Here is a 22,219-nt window from a genome sequence, read left to right on the forward strand (position 1 = left end):
GTTTCTATTGCTGTGAAGAGACACCATGACCATGGCAACTCTTATAAAGAAAGCATTGCATTGGGGTGGCTCGTTTAAAGTTCAGAGGTTCAGTACATTGTTGTCATGGTGGGACATGGCAGCATACAGGCAGACATGGTGCTGGAGAGGTAACTGAGAGTTCTACATCTTGCAAGCAACAGGAAGTTATCTGTCTGTCCCACTGAGCAAAGCTTGAGCAAAACAGACCTCAAAGCCTGCTCCCACACTGAAACATTCCCTCCAACAAGGCTACACCTACTTCAACAAGGCCACACCTCCTAATAATGCCACTCCCTTTGGGATTATGGGAGCCAATTGCATTCAAACTATCACAATAGTATTAATTTTGTTTATTTAGATCTTATAGCAGTACATGGGTTGATTTCAAGAAACGTATGAATCTACCAAAGTTATATGAAAGATGTGGGGTTTACATGATGTGCATGAATTATAACAGATTCTTAAAAGAATAAAATCCAAAAGAAGACTCACAATTGTGGTAAACCCTGTTTGCATGAACATAGCCTGGGCCACGATCTTTGGAAGGCAATCCTGTTACACAATTGACCAATCCTGATTTTGGTGTCCAAAATGCTACTTGCCATCCCATACATCTTCTCACGAGCTTGATAACCTCTGCTTGGTCCTGATGTGACTACACATACTTTGATAACCCAAAGAGTACAGATTTTATTTAACTCAAATCTTATGCCTAAGATCCCCCACCTCCCATTTACCCCTCTCCCTCTGCCTCCCTCTCACCCTCTCCCCCTCTCTCTCTTTCTTTTGTTGAGACAAGGTCTTATGTAATACAGGCTGGTTTTGAACTCACTGTGTAGTTCAGGAAGGATGCTTTGAAGTCCTCTTGATCCACCTGCTTCCACCTCTCAAGAACTGGAATTACAGGTCTGTGTCACCACACCTGCCTGGCTTTGTTTTACTTTCAGATAGGTGGTAAAATGTATGCACAGTGACTATAAGGCTCAAAGAAAACAATACACTGCTAGAATGATGAATTCCTGTGTTTACACAAAGTTCTCTCCCTTTTGTCCTCTCTGTAGGTCGGAAGTTTAAGAAGTTCAATAAAGTCCGAGTTATGAGAGCCCTTGATGGCGTTGCTCTCCCTCAGTCAGCGGGCCTTCCTAATGAGAGCCAGACCCTAGGCCAAAGAATCACCTTTTCACCAAATCAAGAAATCCAGCTGGTTCCCCCACTCATCAACCTGCTCCTGAGCATTGAGCCTGACGTGATCTACGCAGGGCATGACAACACAAAACCCGACACTTCTAGCTCTTTGCTGACCAGTCTCAACCAACTAGGCGAGAGGCAGCTGCTCTCAGTAGTCAAATGGTCTAAGTCACTGCCAGGTAATTTGTATGTAGTAACGTACATTAAAAGGTATTATGTTTGTGGCACTAGCTGAATGTTAAAACAGTCTGTACAGTAAGTCAACCATCATGTAAATAGCACCATGTGTTTAGCAGTTCTTGTTAGAGTCTCACGTGTGTGCTTGGTTCAGTTGGTAGAACACTAGCTTAGCATGTATAAGCCCTGGGACCAATCCCCAAAAACACCTGCACACATGCAAGATTCATGTAGACATTGGAATTCAAATGAAGTTGAGGATGGTGGACAACTAACTACATGACTCAGCTAAGCAACAGCGTGGTGTATGTGTTAAACCACAGATAGAGCAATTCAGAAAAAGATGTGTTAGTCATCTCCTTACAATGTTGACTTCATTCTGAAACCTAACTGAAGTTTTGAGTCTGTTCAAGATAAAGTCAAATGTGCCTACTCATGTAACAAATCACAACAGCACTCCGAGCACCTGTAATTTCTAAAGTCAGTGAAGAACACAAAATTCCTGAAGTTAATAAGATATTTGGAAAGACAAATGAATTTCAATCACTGTTTTCTCTCATCACACCCAAAGAAGGGGGATATGGCCCAGCTGTAGTGAGAACTTGTGCGTTTGCATGGAAGTATTTTGCTTACTTTATCAGCAGAATGTGTCCCTTAGCACAGCTCTTTAGCAGCCAAGTGGCTGGTACAGTTATAAGGGTAAATCTCTCACTTGGTTGAATCTTAGATGGCAGAACCAAGCAAAGATTAGCAATTGTTAATGTGGGCCTTAACCTCATGATTAGAAGCAGAATAATTCTTTCAAAAATCACATGCTGCTCACACCAGTAGCATCCCTGTAGAGTTCATTTTTCTGACACATGGTCAAGAACTAAACACATTATGTCCTCTTTGTCCTGTAAGATATTCAATTAGTTTTTTTTTAAATAATTCCTTTTCAATTTGCCTGAATACATTTCTTGGCTGTTACTCTACCTGAAAGGTTTGAAATATAATAGATGAATTGTTATTGAACATCCAAGGTTCTATGAAACAGAAAACATATTCCTTTTGTTAGACCTTCAAAAAGACATGTATTGAGGAAAGTTAATAAAACTTGTTATTCTAATGGAGATGAAGTAATTCTACAGATGGGTCAGAATGCCCAGGTTTTCATTCGCTTTGTTGCAGATGACAGGCCTTGGACAGGCAAATTTTTCCACCAAAGAAAGTTTTGAATATTTAAAACTTACTGTGAAGTGATAGATCTCTACTAAGCAAATGTCATCATAGTGTTGATAAAAATAATTGTTTTTAAATGGGTGTTCATCTGTGGTTTTAATTTTCCATTATTAGAGATGCTGATCCCTTGGCTGTCATTGCTATGGGTCTATTTTTACAGACTCTTTATTGTTTAGGAAATTTAGTGTAAATTTAGAAAAGAAAGCAATTATAAAGAACATTTGTTCATTTTAGATGAAAGCTGTTTTTAAGTAAAAGTGTTTATATATCAAGATACTTTGACCTCCACACAAACTTTAAAAACAATGAGAAGAAATTTGTGTATTGAATTTGGTGTCAACTCTTTCTGCAGAGTATAATTTATATGTGGCAAATCAAAACAATGGCCAAACCTTTATGAGTCCCTCTGTTTCTGTTAATGATGCACAAGGGCAACATTGAGATGATCAAAATTTGTGTTGACTGCTGTCTTTAAAGAACACTTGCAAATGGTGTGTTTAAAGGGAATACTACGGAAGGGTGCAGAGATGGTCTCTGAGAAGAGTTGAAAGGGACATGAATTCAGTGTTGTTGCCTTTCTCATTGCTGTAAACCACTAACTAGCAACTTAAGGAAGCAAAGGTTTATTTTGGCTCATAAGAGGGCACAGTCCATCGCAGAGGGAAGGCATGGTGGTCTGAGGGTAAGGCAATGGTCCCATTGTGCCCACAGTCAGGAGAGAGAGGTGAACGCTGCTGTTCAGTGTGCGCTTGCCTTTGTGTCCACTCTGAATCTCAGGCATGGATGGTAAGTCTTCTCTCTCCTCACAGACAGGCCAGGGTTTGGGCTCCTATCTTCTTCTAAACCCAGGCAAGTCAGTAGTCCAGAGGCCATGGCCAGTGTTATTAGATCCTCTGAACTGCATGTCAGCTGACTCTGTACAAGATTAGTCACACAAAGTTCTTTTTCAGTGACTCAATGAATGCCTACCACATACCTGCTGAGTGCAGATCCTAGCAATTAAGTAGTGCTGCTGGGAAGAAAAGCCAGACGACAGGCTCACGGCGTGAATGCACTAGGTGTAGCACACTTTAATGTGGGCATCGGTTTTGCACGGAAGAGAAATTTATTATAATCAGTTACTCATTTGTAATGATATATTACTTGTGTGGAAAATGGACATTTGTTAAAGAAGCCTTAACAATAAGCCAGATTGTGGATTTACATATTCACAGTGAAGATATAGTTGCATTTATCCCTGTACATATGCTATTGGAAAACCCGTTGACAGGAACGCTCATTCTTTTGAATCAGTAAAGTGTATGTCAAAGTCAAATTAAAAGCATATGTTCAGAGCGAGTCAGTGGTGCTCTAGGTATGACTCCGCAGGTGCTGCGCTTTTCTTTATTTCCCAGACAGGTTTCCTCTCTTCTTCTTTGCACTCTCATTGGCATGCTACCATAATTGCAGCTAATTTTACTTCTCTCTAATAATGTTTCAGGGAGTTTTTTTTAATTTAATGGGAACTTGTAAGATGCTATAGCCTAAAGGTGTCATATTTATGAACCACCTCATAGAATACACTCCATTTGACGTTTAGCATCTGTTTGTGAATGATTTTATGTGGGAATGTATCTGCTCTTCAGTGAGCACTGTATTCCCAGTTAAAGCATGAAGCGATGTGTCATTGATAAAATTTAAAAATTAACACTACACCTTTCTTCTGTTAAAGAACTTTTAACCCACAGAGAGATCTAGGATGCCTAGCAATATCATAGGACACAGAAATAAAGGAAATAGAGACAGATGAATACCTTCAGCATTGACTTCTAAAGGAATGGCAAAGGAGAATTAACTGTGGAAAGAGAAAGCACTTTGGAAGAGTCTGTGCCTGAGGGTATAGGAAAGGAAAACTGTGAATGAAACTTGGTTAGTAATGAACAGGAGACAGTGGCTACCCATCTTTCAAATATGGGGTTTCTTAAATAACATTCAAAGTTGCATTTTTCAGTTACCCCACAAGAGAGCAATGAAAGATTTTTAGTAGTTACTGAGAAAATGCATCCGTGTAGATGAACTATTGGATACTGCTGCAGTAAATGCTGGCCTTCTGAGAATTTCACCACCAAATTATCCAGAAACCAATAGTAATAAATTTATTTGGTTACTAGTAGTGGAGAATAACAGCACAGATAAAAATTGTAGGCTGATCGAGTAGGGTCTTGAAAGTCATAGTAAGACAAAATTAAATTAATGAGTACTCATTCAAAACTCAAGTTCACCTTCTCTGTCAATAAACTATAGAAGAATGAAAACAATAGAAAAGTGCAGGGCAAACCTTTCCTTGTTGTGTCCCCTACTCAGTGAGATATCTGTCCAAGACTGTGCTTTGACACTCCTACCATTGCCCGTTTGAGTACATCACTTCTTGGCCTCAAATGAACCAGACTTCTTGACATTAAGGATCTGAAGACAGGGACAATATTTCCATCATTTTCTTACTCTGAAGCATGAGTCAGTGACAATGTGACGAAGATTTTTTTCTTTCTTCCATGAATGAATGAATATTTCAAATTATTGACTTTAAAAAATGATAAGAGAGGAATGAAAGTGACCTGCTAGAAGAAAAGTTTGACCTGATTGAAGCTTTTATGAAGTCTTTCAAAATTCGTTCCCTAACTTTATTTCATTGAAATTACCATCACCAATGTTGACTTTTTAAAATTGTTAAAAGTTGCACTACTAGTCTCAGCCCGTGACAACTTCAATGCCTGTGGGGCTATTGGCAGAATAACCACTTCCCAGTGAAATTCTTCCTTCCAGGCACTTGGTTTCTCCCACCAAGGTTTAGTCATTGCACAGTTGTCCTTGTACCCACACTGTACATTTCCCCTGTCCTGAGCTCTGTCCTCTATTCCACTGCCTTCTCATGCTTCACATTTTGAATAAGCACATTTGTAGCCTTGATGATCCCACTCCACTCCAATGATACTTGAATAATGTCATCAGCTTAGCCCCTTCGGTCAAGCATTCCAAATCCTCATAACACGGCTCCACCCAGATGACCTCTCAAGTCAACGTGACTTTACAGTTCATATGCCAAAATCCTTTTTCTGTATCCTGAAATGACACCCCAGACAGCCCTTCAGAACCATCTTTGCTCCTTTCATCCCCCTCCAGGTGGTTGTCAGTTGTATCAACACCTCTTATTCAATGCATGGCTTGTTATAATGTTACTTCCATGGCTACTGATGCAGCTTAGTTTGGTCATCAACCTTTTTGTCTTTACCTACATTTCAGCTCTCAAACAGTCCTCTACTCTAACCCAAGAATCATCTTTCTAAAATAATTGGAACCAATCATGTTTTCCCCTTTCCATTTCAGAATAAAGTCTAAATTCTGTGCCTTAAAACCCACGGTCCTTCTGTAGCCCAGTTCCTGAAGTGGCAACACTCCTCTTAACTTCCCCTCATCCCAAGTCTAAGGTACATTGGCTTAAAGGCTCTTTGCTCAGTTCTTCTTGTTCTCACCCCAAGTTGTCTTCTGTACCTGAGGCTCTTTCCTGCACTCACATCTTCTGTCTGGCTTCTAACTACCCTTAAGCATCCACACTCCAATCTAATTTTTCCTGTATCTTCCCAGACTGAATCCCAACTCTTGGGAAGAGGTATAGGCAGCGAAGGGACTTAGGTTCAAGACCAGCCTCTGCTAAAAGTAATACCTTGTCCCAAAAAGGACAAATAAAAAGATGTAGAAATCTAAAGTGTGGAATTTATAATAAAGAACTAAGTTATCTTCCATGAATGCTGAAGTTCTTGGCCATAGTTAGTCACTGAATGTGTTGGTGATGCATTGGCTATGCCTTTTTGTGATCTGAAAATGCACTAACATGTTGACATTTCCATGTTGTGCCCCAAGGTCCTGAGACCTTGTTATGTTCTGCCTTGGTTGAGGTTCACTATGTCTACTACATGACACTTTTTTGTAACAGAAGTACAACTTGTACATTTTTATCAGAATGGTGGAAGGCACAGCAAGTCTCACATGCCATCTCTTGTCCTCTACTTAGCTTTTTTTTCCTAAATATTGAGATTTGGACAATCCACGGCCATTTCTTCAAGGTTATTAGGTCAAGACACTTAAAGAAAAGGACCTTTTTTTACACTACTTGTTAAGCACAATTAGCCCTCATCCATCACTTCCCTGTAAGAAGCTTTTCCAGTTTAATTTTCATCTCAAATGCACTAAATCTCTCTAATCGTTATCGCCACGGGAATTTGATCTCTGTGTTCCTGGCTTTGTTTCTGTACAAAATCATGGAATGTATCACAGTTAATGGGGGGAAACTTCGAACTTCTGAGTCAGCCATGTTCAAGTCAATTTAACATTGGACTTTTTCCACAGATACACCTCCAAAAGGTGGAGGAAGTAGGTTATTTTCTGAGTTCTATTCTGTTAGATGGAAATATATGTTTTGCTATGAATGTTAGTAACTGAGTAAGTTTTGAAATATTTCAATAAAAGTTGCATTTTATACTACAAGAAAGTAAAAGTGCTCCTTTGTTTTAAGACATTGATAAGCCTAGAATGCAAGGGTGAAACAAAAAAACAAAACAAAACATAAGAACAAGCATAAAGTGAATAGAAACAGAACAGGATGGGGTTTCCAGGAAAGAAAAAAGAATCACATATGTATAACTTGGTAAAAGTTTTAAAAGCAGTGAGAGATTAACATAAAACAAAGGCTTAAATTGAAACTCCAGCATAGTTATGTCAAATATTTAGATATTTTAAAATACATTAGAAAAGTTATAACTGAGCAGGAATATTATAGAGACTAATGAGGAATTAGTAGAGATCATAGTGAACATTCTATTAATATTTTTATATGTGTAATTACTTGAGCCTCCCTTTCTATAAGCCTGTCATTTTATATGTAATGAAATCCATATATGTATATGACACAATCTGATAAATAAAATAATATATATGGAATTAATATTCTGAAAATATTTTGAATATACATTTCATCAAGAATGCTTAATTGTATGTATATATGTAATTTGTATGCATCTGTTCATGTAGATATGTGTACATGTAGAAGCAAATGTGTGTATGTGTGGAGGCCAGAGATTTACCCTGAGTGTCTTTCCCAGATGTCCTTCACCTTATTTTTTAGGACAGGATCTTTTACTGAGCCTGGTGGTAAGTCTTTTGTCTGGACTGGCTAACAAAGAGCTCTAAGGATTCAGTTGTCTCTGATTCCCTTGGCCTTGGGATTAGGCAACACAGCAAACCTGGCTTTTTTATATGAATGCTGGGAATAAAAACTTAGGTCCCCATGCTTCTGTGATAAGTGGTTTGCTGAGTGAGCCATCTTCCCAGGCCAGTGATGCCTAGTTTGTCTTCTGAATTTATTGCCATTCACAGTATTTCTATTTTAATTATATTTATGGCTTCTTTATGGCTTCTGTAACATACAGGAAATGCTTTTTGGCTTATAATTTTGGTCTTATTTTATTTTATGGAATTTTGTATGTATGTGTATATATATATATATATATATATATATATATATATATATATATATATATATACACAGGTTCTCACACAGCTAGAGCTGGCCTAGAACTTAATCTGTAGCCAAGGATAAACTTGAATTCTTGATTCTCCTGCCTTCAGCTCCTCAGTGTTGAGATTACGAGAGCAATACCATGTATGGTTCATTTAAATTGGAAATTTCTTCTAAAATTGATTAGTAGCTTTCCTATAGTCATTAATCCCATGAACAGTCTGTTGCCGGATCCATTGATGGGTTAATAAATATTTGCATATTCCTCAACAAAATGCACAGTTATCCTGAATCTTTAGCAACTGGTAGTATTGGCATTTTTATCCCATGGCTTACATTGTTCAATGTAGCATTCAGTCAATGTAGAGTCAGCAATGGAGCTTAAGCCTTTCTGCAGGGCCCTTGAAGTCATACCAACACACAACTCTAAATGTGAGTCTTCATGGTAAATACATACATAAATAATAAATAAAATTCACATCTCTTATCAATTGATTCTGAATTTTATCAAAGAAGTAGCCATTTTTCTGAATAGTCAATGACAAGCAGTACTTATTCTCTGTGTGTTAAATTTATACTATACTTTAACACTTATACTGTGTGTTAAAATTCACACTTTTTCTGATTGACATACCATATAGCTATGTATGAACTTGAAAAAGTAGATGAGTCTTATGAAGATAAGAAATTGTGAAAATAGTATGCCACATTTTTTCTTGGCTGGATGGAGTCTTTCTGCCACAAAGTAAATTAGATTTGTGGATGCCAACACCATTATAACAAAGGAAAACAAAGTATCTAATCAGGGAGAGAGAGATAGAGATAGAGATAGAGATAGAGATAGAGATAGAGATAGAGAGAGAGAGAGAGAGAGAGAGAGAGAGAGAGAGAGAGAGAGAGAGAGAGAGAGAGAAGGAAAAACTCTTGGATCTCAAATCAGAAAAGAGGAAAACAACCTCTGGGGCACCAGGCATCTACTCAACTGAGGTGAAGGGCAGGTTCAGAATTCGGCCCAAGCTGAGACATCTGTGATGGGACAATGGTCCAGTGTCACATCCCTGGGACCCATCAGTACCCTCTGCCACACTCACGGTAAATAACCACACCTTGTCGTTGCTGATTCAGATTCAATATCCTGGTAGCGTTTGCTTCACGGGCCGCACTGAACGTGATGCCGAGAGCAGCAGGGGTTTTATCCATTTTCCCTAGTAGCAGCATTTACTGTTACCAAACTCCAAACAGAGGGACTCAGTAGTCAAGCAGAGACAGAAAGGAATGAGAGGGAGGATGAGCAGACATTGAAGAATGTGCCTCAAAAAAGCAGGAGGTTGCTGGGATACCGTAGGTTAGGGGACACACTTGTGTTTTCATCTCTGGGGAGGCTAAGGAACGCCAAGACCAAGTGCCATCCCTCAGCTATCCCCATGATGATGGGGCCATCGGGAGCATGTGCAAAGAACCCAAGTGTCTACCATAACTATTCCCATGATGATGGGGCCATCAGGAGCATGCGCAGAGAACCTGCGTGTCTAACCGAGAAAGAAATGCCTTCTCCCTCAATAGCTAATGGATTAAGTGTTGCTCTGGTTTCATTTGTGAGTTAGGTCATTTGTAAATGGGTGTCCGTGGAGTTTTAAGGAAAATAAGTGGTTTTCAAAGAGCTTCATGGAAAGGGTTTGATGCTCACATTAAAACATTTATTTTTACTCAATCTTAAGCAAAAATATTAAATCCAGCTTTGTTATTCAGCTATTGTAAGTTACAGTGACATTCACATTCTCTCCCTGATGTACCACAGGCTTCAAGTCCATATACCCAACTGCAATCAAAATTCTTGAGGTCTCTCAGGCATGTCCAAAATTTGGTACTTTTATCCTAAATTGTTTCTTTGCCCTTATTTCAAATTTGAGGAAAGCTACTGAAGTGTTTAAATCCTTCTTGCCTCTGTGTGCAAAACAAGTATCTTGTATTTTCTTCTTTAAGTGTTTCGCTGATGCAAACTCACCCCCACTTCTCTCTCTAACTCTCCCCACTCCCTTCTGGACATCCTGTCATCTTTATTTCTTTTTTTTTTTGGCTTTTTCAATAATAACTCACTGGATCAAATTTGTGCTGCTCATATACTCATTGGTATGAGGCCATTCACTGGAGTCTGGTTGACTTACCAGGGGCCACGTCCTTAATGGAAACTGACTTTCCTTCACTGAAAAGCCATCAATTGTCTATAGGTCCTCAGCAAGGAATGGGGCTTCTGAGTCTCCCCTCTCCAGGCTGGACTGCCTACAGGCGTGATCTTGGACAGGTCTCATGCAGGCACCACAGCTGCTGTGGGTTCATGAGTACAGGATATCATGTCAAGAAGACACTGAAAGACAAATGCCACATGTTTTCACCCATGTGTGGATCCCAGCATTGATTTCCATCATTTTAACATAGTGTATAGCATGAAAATGGGTCTCAGTACATGGGTGTTGCCTAAATCCAGAATGGATGATTAATTCAGTTAGCCATTTCCACTAGCACTAAATCACAGTGACGAATATTCACAATGTATGAAGTGGCTCCCTCTTTGCCTCTTTTTAGGCTGTGTTATTTATGAGCATTTCCTGACTTTTAGGGAAACATGTCCGTATCTTGCTTCAATTCCTTACAGATTTTTTTACATTGTTCACATGATTTCTGTGATTGTTTTTGTTCAAAATGTTTGTAGGTTTCCGGAACTTGCACATTGATGACCAGATAACCCTGATTCAGTACTCCTGGATGAGTCTGATGGTGTTTGGCCTGGGCTGGAGGTCCTACAAGCATGTCAGCGGGCAGATGCTATATTTTGCACCTGATCTAATCCTAAATGAGTAAGTTGTGACATTGTGGCTTTTGTTGTTAGCACAGTGATGTTCACAGCATGATTTGAAAAACTACATTCCAATAGATGATCCTATGTTTAGTGTCCTTAACAACAAAATTTTCCTGAAATAGTTTCTGAGAATTACCTCTCTTGATAAAGTTGCCTTTCTTTATTCATGTATATATATATATATATATATATATATATATATATTATATATTATATATATATATATGTGTGTGTGTGTGTGTGTGTGTGTATGTGTGTGTGTGTGTGTGTATTTTATATGTTTATTTGTTTATTTATTTTGTGTATTGTGAGTGTGTGGGTGGGCACACATACAGCACAGCATGGAAGTCAGAGGATAGCCTGAGGAAATCTTGGGGGTTGAGCTCAGGTTGGCAGGTTTGGCAGGAGAGGCCATCATAACTTACTCCACCACCACTTACTCATCCATATCCACTGTATGTAGTACTGGGGTTCATAAAAACTTTTTCAATAAGTATATACATTTAACAATGCCCTCCATCTCTCCCCCCCAGCTCCTGCCAGCCCTCTTCATTTCTCTGGACAGTTTTCTTCTACTTTGGTGTCATTGTGTCATATATACATACATGACACAATATATACATACATATATGTGTGTGTATGTGTGTGTGTATAATCTAGAATCCACAAATGAGAGAAAATGTATTTGTGTTATGGAGTCTAACTTAATTTGCTTAATATGATGTCTAGTTGTATCTATATATCTAAAAACAACATAGTTTTGTCCTTCATAGCTGAATAAAATTCCATTATAGATATGAAGTATATATGAAACATACACATACACACACACACACACACACACACACACACACGCATGTGCGTGATTTCTTTATTCATATATAACCTGACTACTGTGAATCATACAACAATAACCATTGATGGGAGGGGAGGGTCTTTACAATGTGTTGACTTGGTGGCCTTTGGATGAATATTGAGAAGTATTTTAGCTAGGTCGTAGATAGATCTACTTTTAGTGTTTTCAGTAGCTTCTATATTGATTTCCATAGTGGCTAGACTGGTTTATATTCCCAGCAGCAGTGTATAAGGGCTCCCTTCTGCCACATCCTCAACAGCATGGGTTGTTTTTCTAACTGCCATTCTGACTGTGGTAAGATGGAATCTCACTATAGCTTTAATTAGTTTTTCCTAGGTGACTCATAAGGTTGAACATTTTTCATATGTTTATTGGCCATTTGTCCTCCATCTTTTGGGAACTGTCTGTTCATTTCATTAGTTCATTTATTGATTGGTTTATTTGATTTCTTTGTTTTTAGTTTATGATCTTTGCATAGTCTAGATATTAATCCTATGTCAAACATGTAGTTCACAAAGATTTTCTCCTATCCTTTAGGCTTTCTCTTTACTTAATTTTTTTCCTTGCTGTACAGAAGCAACTTAATTTCATGCAATCCAATTTGCTAATCCTTGGCATTATTTTCTGAGAGTTTGGAGTCCTTTTAGAAAGTTTTTAATTATTTGTTTGAAAAATTTAGTTAAATCCTTTGTATCACTAATTTGATATTTAGAGCCCTTTTCTCCTGTCTAGAAATGTATTTTTTATCTCAAACTAATATTTTTAATTTTTTTGAAAACTTAATGAGATGAGCATCTCAATATAAAATTAAATGTTTATCATATCAAATTAAGTTTTCAGATTTTTGTGCTTGTGGAGATTATGAAATATATCAGAAATATTTTTGCTTGACAGTACTGGTTTACTTTAAGAAATTAAGCATAAAATCTTTTGTAAATATTTCAGTGTGATTTATTATATCTAAATAGTTTTCTGCATGTAGTCTTCTGGTGGTAAGACTTTGTCCATGGTGTTGTCTACACTGTTCTAATAGTGAATGTCAAGTTGTGAGCATCTAAGTTAATAACTGACACTTGTCTAATGTCTTCACAGCTATCAATCTTCATGCTCCATTCATTCTTCTTTAACTCATAGTCCCTTGACTTAGGCAAGGACTCAGCATCCTTCATCTTTCCAGTTCAAGAAACTGGGGCTCGGGAGAACTGGATAACCTGGCACAGACCTGAGGGGCCAGGATTAACCTTAATCCTTCAGTGTGGGTATCTTGTCTTCATCCCACTATTCCTTTAGCTACGTTGAACAAAGTTGACATCACAAAATAGCACATGGCTGAGAGAATGCCTCAAATAAGGGACCTCTATCTTCAGAACCTATATTAACCTTTTCAATTATTTAATGTTCAATACCATTCTTCCATTTGTTTTAGTGTCACCACACATATTCCCTAGAAAAAGTCACAGTGTTGTAAATTTTCATAAACTGAAGCAATCCATTAACTGTGCACAAAATTGTATTTACACATACACATAGTATTCAGTAATAAAGCATTTTCTGGCTCCAAAAGCTCAATTCCTACAACATTGCTCTTACTCGATTTAGGTGTTTAAAGTGTGATAATAAAAGCAAGAAACAATATTAACTTTGATCAGTGTGTATTTAATGTCATTTTTATGTTTAAATTTTCTTTGCCTTAAAAATTTAGTGCCACTCCATGAAAAAGTTTAGAAACATTTAAAATTCCAAATATTGTCTGCTTATTAAATATATCAGCAAATCCAACAATAGGAAAGACAAGTACCAAAATCTTGTTCACTGACAAGTTCTATTACCACCTGGGTGATCGGCTGTGGTTTTTACTTTGTGCTGGTTCTCTTTTATGTGCTGTGTGTGCTGCAAGACAGAGGATGAAGGAGTCATCCTTCTACTCACTGTGCCTTACCATGTGGCAAATCCCACAGGAGTTTGTCAAGCTTCAAGTGACTCACGAGGAGTTCCTCTGTATGAAAGTCTTGCTACTTCTTAATACAAGTGAGTACACAAGTGTACTTAGTACCTTACTTTTGAACTCACAGTGTGTCAAAAAAAGGTCATATATACCAGGTATAAAACTTAGATCATAACTATGAAGAAGTAATCTCCAATATATTGTCATTGACCTTAAGAAAGCAATTTGGCATTTCTTTATATTTCTCTGTCACGCAAGACTAAAATAGCCTAGCCAATTTCTTTATTTTCCATGAAATAGAATTATAAATTTATTTACTTAATTTAGCTTTACAAGCTAACTAATATGACATGAACACAAGCTATGTTTCCCATTATTAAACCTACCACACATACACAGAAGGATTCACTGTGCAACACACACACACACACACACACACACACACACACACACACAGACACGTTTGGAAATATTCTCAGGGTATGGGGACAGTTTGACAGTTACAGCAAATGGCCACAAGGATCACTGACTTGGTGCATCAGCAGTGTGGGGGGTGGTGGTGGTAGGGGTAGGGGGTGGAGTGGGAGTGTAGGGGTGGAGTGGGGGTGCTGTAAACAAGAAAGACACAGGTTCCTCCCACATAGTGGCCACACTGTATCATGTGGCCTGCAATCCTCTGTTGCATCTGACTGTAAATGAACACATAAGAAGTGGATGCATGTTAGGGTGCAAGACTTGAAAGGCAGGGAGAAGGGTACAAATGACAATCAAGTCTTATGTCACATGTATGCACTGAGCCTTTCTGCACCTTCCTACACATGGCAGGTTCAGCCTGCATATGGATAATCAATGTTTTGATTTGCAAGAGAGACACACGGAGTTACTTATGATGAGCTGACCTGAGTGCTTTCTCGGCATCATCTTTTCAGGGACTTCCCCTAGTGGCACAGATCTCAGATGACAGGTCGGGAGGTTGGGATGGGAAGGAAGAGTCAGTCCCTTAGAATACAAGGTACTTTTGTGGAGTCCATGTGAATGTACTTAACATATCCTATGCATCTGAATGAAAATTTGAATAATATTTTGGCCAGTGGGGAGAACTATACAAAGTGTTTGGAAAAGCATCTGTAAATCTACGGGGATAAGTTTAGCCGGGCGGTGGTGGTGCACGCCTTTAATCCCAGCACTCGGGAGGCAGAGCCAGGTGGATCTCTGTGAGTTCAAGGCCAGCCTGGTCTCCAAAGCGAGTTCCAGGAAAGACGCAAAGCTACACAGAGAAACCCTGTCTCGAAAAACCAAAAAAAAAAAAAAAAAAAAAAAAAAAAAAAAAAAAAAAAAAAAAAATCTATGGGGATAAATAAGCAAGCATTGCAAAGATAGGAAGAGAATTAGAATGCCAGGCACTTCTTACAGTCTATGAGATGGATGATTACATTCAGCAGCCAAGCAGATACTTAAACACTATAATGAACAATGAGTAAAAAAAATAGTATTAAGAGAAATGGCTTTATATTTAGAAAAAAAAAGTTTATTTAGCTCAAATGATATCTTTATATATCCAGATAATTCAGTTAAACGTAGATGCTGAAATTGTTTAAAAACAAATAAAGAAATATAAATTTTTCAAATCTCAAATAGAAAATACCTTTGCAAAACAAAAGCTATGGGTCTAGAGAGGAGGCTTGGAGGTTAAGAGTGCTTGTGCTTATACAGAGGCCCATAGTTTGATTCCAGCATCACTGTAGGATGGCTCACAGCCACCTGTGTCTCCAGGGACATGGGATCTAACTAACACCCTCTTCTGGTCTATGGAAGCACTCATACACAGTTGTGTATATACCTTCACACACACATACACACACACACACACACACACACAGAGAGAGAGAGAGAGAGAGAGAGAGAGAGAGAGAGAGAGAGAGAGAGAGAGAGAGAACAAATTTAAAAAAATGAAATGAGAAAGTTTGATAAGTTGATTGTTATCAATTTAATTTCCTGTGTGCCATGAAAAATTAAAGCAAAACTCTCTAGGAATAGGTAGCAGACTACACACATGCTCTATCAAATTTCCTAGTAAAGGGGTTTAACCAAGAAAAATAATTTCATATTCACATATCAGGGTGAGTTAGCTACAGAGATTAGTTTGGAAGCTTAAAGAGAAGTATATGGATTTGAAATGACTGTATTCTGGAGTAACTGAAGAGAAGACTGTAGGCATGCATGTCCCATATCTGTATAGATGTGTATACAAGAATTAAATGTTCATTAACTATTGCAAAAATTACTCCTGAGGACCTCCTGTATACTCAGGATCTGAACAGCTCAAAACTGAAAGCTGAAGAATTACTGTTTTATTCTCTCTTTAGTTTGTATCCTTATCCAAGAGCAGTAGAAAGCAGCCAACACTGAGGAATGAGGTGGTTGGTATGTGAAGTTCTCTTTAATACGAATGCACTTCTTTACAGAAATAATGCTGAGTAAAGATCACAAATGTGTAGTACTGTAAATTGAGGAGGTTCTGTGTTTTCCTCGTGGCATCCATACGTGGCTCCAGAACCAGGTCGCCTGAGGCTGAAGGTTCATGTGCAGGATTGTAGTGAAAGAAGAGGTGAAGGAGAAAGCTGGAGCTCGGGAAGCAGACAGGACAGAGGGTGGGAAGTGGAGGGAAATGTGAGAGCCAACACTTGTAAGATCCGTGGAGGATTGGGAAGGAAAGGAGCTAAAACTGTGTGTGTAGCTCAGTAGGAACGGATGATGCTCAGCTCAGTCCCAGCACACAAGTACACAAAGGCAGACCAGAGGAAACTACCTGAACCATTAGTGAACATATGGGAAAAAGTTAATTCTCTTTAAAGTAAGTAATCAAACATGAATATCTACCTTCACTATTATGTGTTACTGTTGTTAGGAAAATGTTGAATAGTACAATTAATTGATTGATAAGTGATAGCTAGAAGAGCTGAGCATGTTGATTCATGTCATAATCATAACATGTGGAAAGTAAAGGCAGGAGTATCAAGAATTCAAGGTCATTTGAAGCTACACAGTGAGTTTGAGTGCAGTCTGGGCTACATGAGATGCTGTCAGGAAGGAAGGAAAAGGGATGGCAGCTAACAGCGATGAGAACAGGAAAGATGAGCCTAGAAATACACCGAGAAAACCAAGTGACTGAGTCAATGAGTACAAAATAAATAGTTAAGTCAATGAATACAAATAAATACTCAAATATGATCAGCTTTTCCCACATCAGCAGAGAAGCAGTAGAAAATGAAGCAATGTTAAAATTACAACAAAAAGATAAGTTTCCAAGATCAATTGTAATAAGAAATACTTGAGATTTACAAGAAGGCAAAACTATATAAAGAAATTCAAATAGTTGTTCAAAAGAAAAAAATTTAAAATAAGAAGACCCATAATGGAACCATAAGTCAAATGAAACCAGATAATCTGAAGCAAGACTGTATAATAACACCAACGGCTCTTTTGAGCAAATGCTACATTAAATGCATAGTTCATAGATACAAGTCTGAAACGTAAGTTGTTCATACATTATTCCACAATTAAAAGATTTTACCAATTGCACTATTGTTTTCCCATTTAAACTGACATGTGTGTGTGAGTGTATATAACTTAAAAATTATATAAATGATACGTCAGTTATCTAACTCAGAAATTCATACATTGTTAGTATCTTTTTTTTTTTTTTTTTTTTTTTTTTTTGAGACAGGGTTTCTCTGTGTAGCCCTAGCTCTCCAGGTCAGGCTGGCCTTGAACCTGGAGATCCACATACCTCTGCCTCCTGAGTGCTGGGATTAAAGGTGTGCCTCACCACTTCCTGGCTTGTTAGTGTCCCCTTTTTAACATAGCTGCCACTTCTTGTTATTTTTTGTACAGTTCCTCTGGAAGGACTGAGGAGCCAAAGCCAGTTTGAAGAGATGAGGTCAAGCTATATCCGGGAACTGATCAAGGCAATAGGCTTAAGGCAGAAAGGGGTGGTCCCCAGTTCACAGCGCTTCTATCAACTTACGAAGCTTCTTGACAGTTTGCATGATGTAAGTATTTTGTTTTCCAGATTATTGGTAAGAATGCTGTGAATTTCTCTAATCTCTTAAAAAAATGAAGTGATAAATTCTGAGTCTCAGATAGCATTTTTCCTTTTAGACAGTTCAGGACCCAAGCTTGGGGTATGGTGCCATCAACATATTCTTTCACAGCATGCCTAGAAACTAATATAATCTAGACAATCCCTCTTAAATGTGTCCAAAAGCTTGTCTTCTGGATTGTTCTAGATCTTGTCAAGTTGATGACTGGTATTAGTCTTCACAGTATTGTTTCCCCAAATTCTTATTTGTAGTTGGGTTTTAAAAGACTACATCACACACGCTGTTATTTTCAATGTTGACTTCTCAAAGTGTGTATATCACTTAAGGATAATTTAATGGCCAAGACAAATTATCATATATTTTTCAGAATAGTTTCTAAAATAAGTTTTTGCTTCATAATATTAGTATAGAAAATAACGCTGTTATGCCATTCTGTGTGTATTTGTAAATACTCTTGCTGATGGCAGTCAGGTAAGAGCTTCACGCTTTCCAAGATTCCATTCAAAGGCACAAAGAAATCATAAATTAAATTATTTAAATTCTCTCTGGGTTATTGTTTCTATACTCTGCTATGATAAGCAGCCCAGAAATGCCCAACACCGCGGAGCTAGATTGGTAAAACTTAACAGATATGTGTGTGTGTGTGTGTGTGTGTGTGTGTGTGTGTGTGTGTGTGTTAACTGAGACATCTTAGATACTAGCTTTTATTGCTGTTGCATAAGAAACCACGTGAAAATGAGAGTCAACGACATAGAAAAGCTACCTACTCAGCAGGTCAGCTTGTGAGCCTGAATTATGAACACTTTATGACCATGATAAGCTACTTGAATTAAATCATTACAATAAAAAGCAGAGAACAGAATAAGCCTAGGAAAAAGGAAACTTGAAGGATAAAGCATCAGTACAGGAGACAGGAGAAAAATTCACGGAGCCTCAAAGAAACACAATGGTACTATGTCAAAGAAAGAAACAAGAGCCTTCAAAGAGGAACATTTAGCAAACAATAAAAAATAAATAAATAAAACTTCGGGACAATTAAGTGCACAATTGAAGGCATTGAAATTCAACAAAAGTGAAAAAAATCAACAGAAGTCATGAAATACAAAGGACATTCTCAGTAGAAAATATTAAAACCTAAGACATGATAAATCAGATTTCATTCTCAAATTCAAGTTTAATAGGAATTTGCAGAAGAAAGAGTATAGAAAAACAAAGGCAGGGGAATTATCAGGGAAGTTTCTCAAATGGAAGGATATGAGTTCTCTTTTTCTCACTTTTCTTTCTCATTTTTTGAGCCATGGAGTTGCCATGTAGCCCATACTGACCTTCATTCTGGTAGCAGTCCTCCAGCCTTGGGTCCCTTCTCTTTGCTAAAGATGTGAATTTTCTAAATGTAAGGGACTACAATATGGGTAATGCATAATTCATCCAAGGTGCACTATAATAGCCCATCATACCAAGAATGAGAAGAATATCCTAAGCATACCAGTGAGAAAAAAAATTAACTTATATGCAAACTGCCAGCATTCTGAGTGACATTGGATTTAAGACAATGGCTGAGCAGTGTCTTCAGAATCCCAAAGAGAGGAAAATCACCAGTCAAACAGCCAAACAATTGCAATGCCAACACTAATGTGTTTCACACTCATAAAGTCTTTCAGAGGATGTCTCAAATGTAACCTTTCCTAGGATGTGCTCCTATTGAACAGAAAGCTGTAGGTAAAGAGGATTCAAACCAGGAAGTATGCACGGTGATGCCCCAGCATGACTGGGAGGAGCAGTAAGTCTCTGCTTATGGGTCTGTTCTGATTTGTGACCAGTAAGACAGCACTAGACTCCAGCACACTGACTCCAGGGTGAAAATGGAGCCAGGGGGTCGCTAATGTGCACAACTATGTTGAGGTGGTTTTCACCATCCTGTCAGGGAAGTTGATTATGGCTTTGTGCCAAATGGAGAGAAAAGTAAAAGAAATAAGATACAAGGTAATCAGATCCCACAAAATGAAAATGGTGAAAGAAAGGAAATGCTGTACATCAGGAAACAATACCAATCTTTCTAGTAAAAATGTAGGATACTGACTTAGTCAAAAACTGAATGTAACAGTAGGAAGATGCTTCCTGAGGAACTTCTGGATTTTGCTTTTGCTGTTTCCTTTGTGATCTATCTTACAGTACTATGAGACTTAAATTGTGTAAATAGCATATTTCATTAAGATAAAAGTTGAGCCTGTTGATATGGGCCTGCATTCCCTAACATTTAAGAGGCCAATTCAGAAAGCTCACAAACTCAGAATTCTCTGAGCTACAGTGAACGTTTACAGTAGTCTGGGCCATTTAGCAAGACCCTGTCTCAAAATAAAAAGTAAATATTAAAGAGAAGCTGGCTATATTACTCAGTGATACAGTTCTTAGGTCAAACGCCTGAGGCCCTGAGTTTTATGATTTATGTTGAGTTACTGAAATAGAATCAGTAAATTGTTGTGTGAAAAAGTCTGATTAACAAATGGGATTTATGAAACTATTGCATTTTGAAAATGTATACCTTTATGTATTTGCAATATTATGTGTATATGTGCATACATGCATAAAAAGAAAAAAGGATGAAAATTAAATCAAATGTTCACTTTGGAACATTGGAATATCGCTAATTTTCATTACTTTTTTTTTTTTTTTTTTGGTTTTTCGAGACAGGGTTTCTCTGTGTAGCTTTGCGCCTTTCCTGGGACTCACTTGGTAGCCCAGGCTGGCCTCGAACTCACGGAGATCCGCCTGGCTCTGCCTCCCGAGTGCTGGGATTAAAGGCGTGCGCCACCACCGCCCGGCCTAATTTTCATTACTTTTAAATATTACACATTTGGGTCTGGGGAGATGACTCAATAGTTAAGAGCCCTTGCTCCTTGTAGAAGGCCCAGGTTCGGGTTCAATTCTCAGTACCCACATGGCGGCTCATAACCACATGTAATTCCAGTTCCAATGGATCTGATGCCATCTCCTGACTATGATGAGTACTACATGCAATTAGTGCACATACATAAATGCAGGCATTCATACACAGAAGACAGAAATAAATCCCTGAAATATCATATTACCAGCATGCTCCATCATGAGTATAAAACATTTTTCATATTATCCTAGAGAGCAGAGAGAGTTATTCGAGTATTGGCAAGAACAAACAACTGGACAGGTTTTTCCAGTATTAAAAAAATAAGTTATTATGTTTGAACAGTGTGTGGGTTTATTGTTTTTCTCACATTACCTACCCACTTGTTAAACCAACAGCTTGTGAAACAGCTCCACCTGTACTGCCTGAACACATTCATCCAGTCTCGGACACTAGCTGTGGAATTTCCAGAAATGATGTCTGAAGTTATTGCTGCACAGTTGCCCAAGATCTTGGCGGGCATGGTGAAGCCTCTTCTCTTTCATAAAAAGTGATGTCTTTGCTTTGTTTTCTTTACAAAAATTGAGTTTTGTGATATGTCCTTTTTGTCTTGGTTAGGATGGTCAAGTCTTGAGTCTTTATAATGTTCTTCTGAAAGCCTTACATGTATACATATCACACTGTGTAAATTATGAGAAAACTTGGGAGATTCTGATTTTCCTTTGTAATGTCTAAGTGGAGTTTCTAAAGTGTTTTAGGTACCCGTATTTTCTTTGAGAGTTTACATAGTTAAAAAAGGACTAAATTGATTGTATAAGTAAACTATATCTCATCTATATTATTTCATACTTTTTGGATGAGAATTTTTTTAACCTTTGCATCTAACATCTAACAAATCTCCCCTATAGGGGGAAGAACACCCCTACCTTTAACAATAAACCATACATGCTACTTCTAGGTAGTTGTTTTGGTTTCCCAAAACTGAGCCTTTAAAATGGCAGCCAAAAATGTAACTATTTTGTGAGAAGATTCATAACCTAAAACAGATTTTCAAAGAGTTTTTAATGAAGAAAGAAAGAAAAAAGAAAAAAAGAAAAGAAAGAAAGAAAGAAAGAAAGAAAGAAAGAAAGAAAGAAAGAAAGAAAGAAAGAAAGAAAGAAAGAAAGAAAAAGAAAAGAAAGGAAGGAAGGAAGGAAGGAAGGAAGGAAGGAAGGAAGGAAGGAAGGAAGAAAAACAACAAAACAAAACAGGAAAACAGAAAGGGAGCTGAAATGGGTTGATATTTTGAAATTAGGCAAACTGTGGTTGGAAGCAGATTTGTGACAGAGTAAATAAACAGCCACACAGTTGCTGTGACACTGTTGAGGATGGGTCTGAGGGAGAAGATGCCTTCAGATACAGTCCTGTGGATGTAGAAAT

The 22,219-nt window shown here is 37.9% G+C and overlaps 1 protein-coding gene across 1 annotated transcript in view; it reads left to right on the plus strand.

Moving 5' to 3' along the window:
* The window catches only part of Pgr (progesterone receptor), a 68,823-nt gene extending 46,994 nt beyond the window's left edge, over positions 1–21,829 (plus strand). The window contains exons 4-8 of the mRNA XM_059267301.1: positions 1,083–1,388; positions 10,869–11,013; positions 13,769–13,899; positions 17,711–17,868; positions 21,199–21,829. Of these exons, the coding sequence (XP_059123284.1) occupies positions 1,083–1,388; positions 10,869–11,013; positions 13,769–13,899; positions 17,711–17,868; positions 21,199–21,354 (896 nt within the window). The 3' untranslated portion in view covers positions 21,355–21,829. The remainder of the gene's footprint in view (positions 1–1,082; positions 1,389–10,868; positions 11,014–13,768; positions 13,900–17,710; positions 17,869–21,198) is intronic.
* The last annotated feature ends 390 nt before the right edge of the window (positions 21,830–22,219 follow it).

This window comes from Peromyscus eremicus, chromosome 7 (genome assembly GCF_949786415.1).
Source record: "Peromyscus eremicus chromosome 7, PerEre_H2_v1, whole genome shotgun sequence".
NCBI lineage: Eukaryota > Metazoa > Chordata > Mammalia > Rodentia > Cricetidae > Peromyscus > Peromyscus eremicus.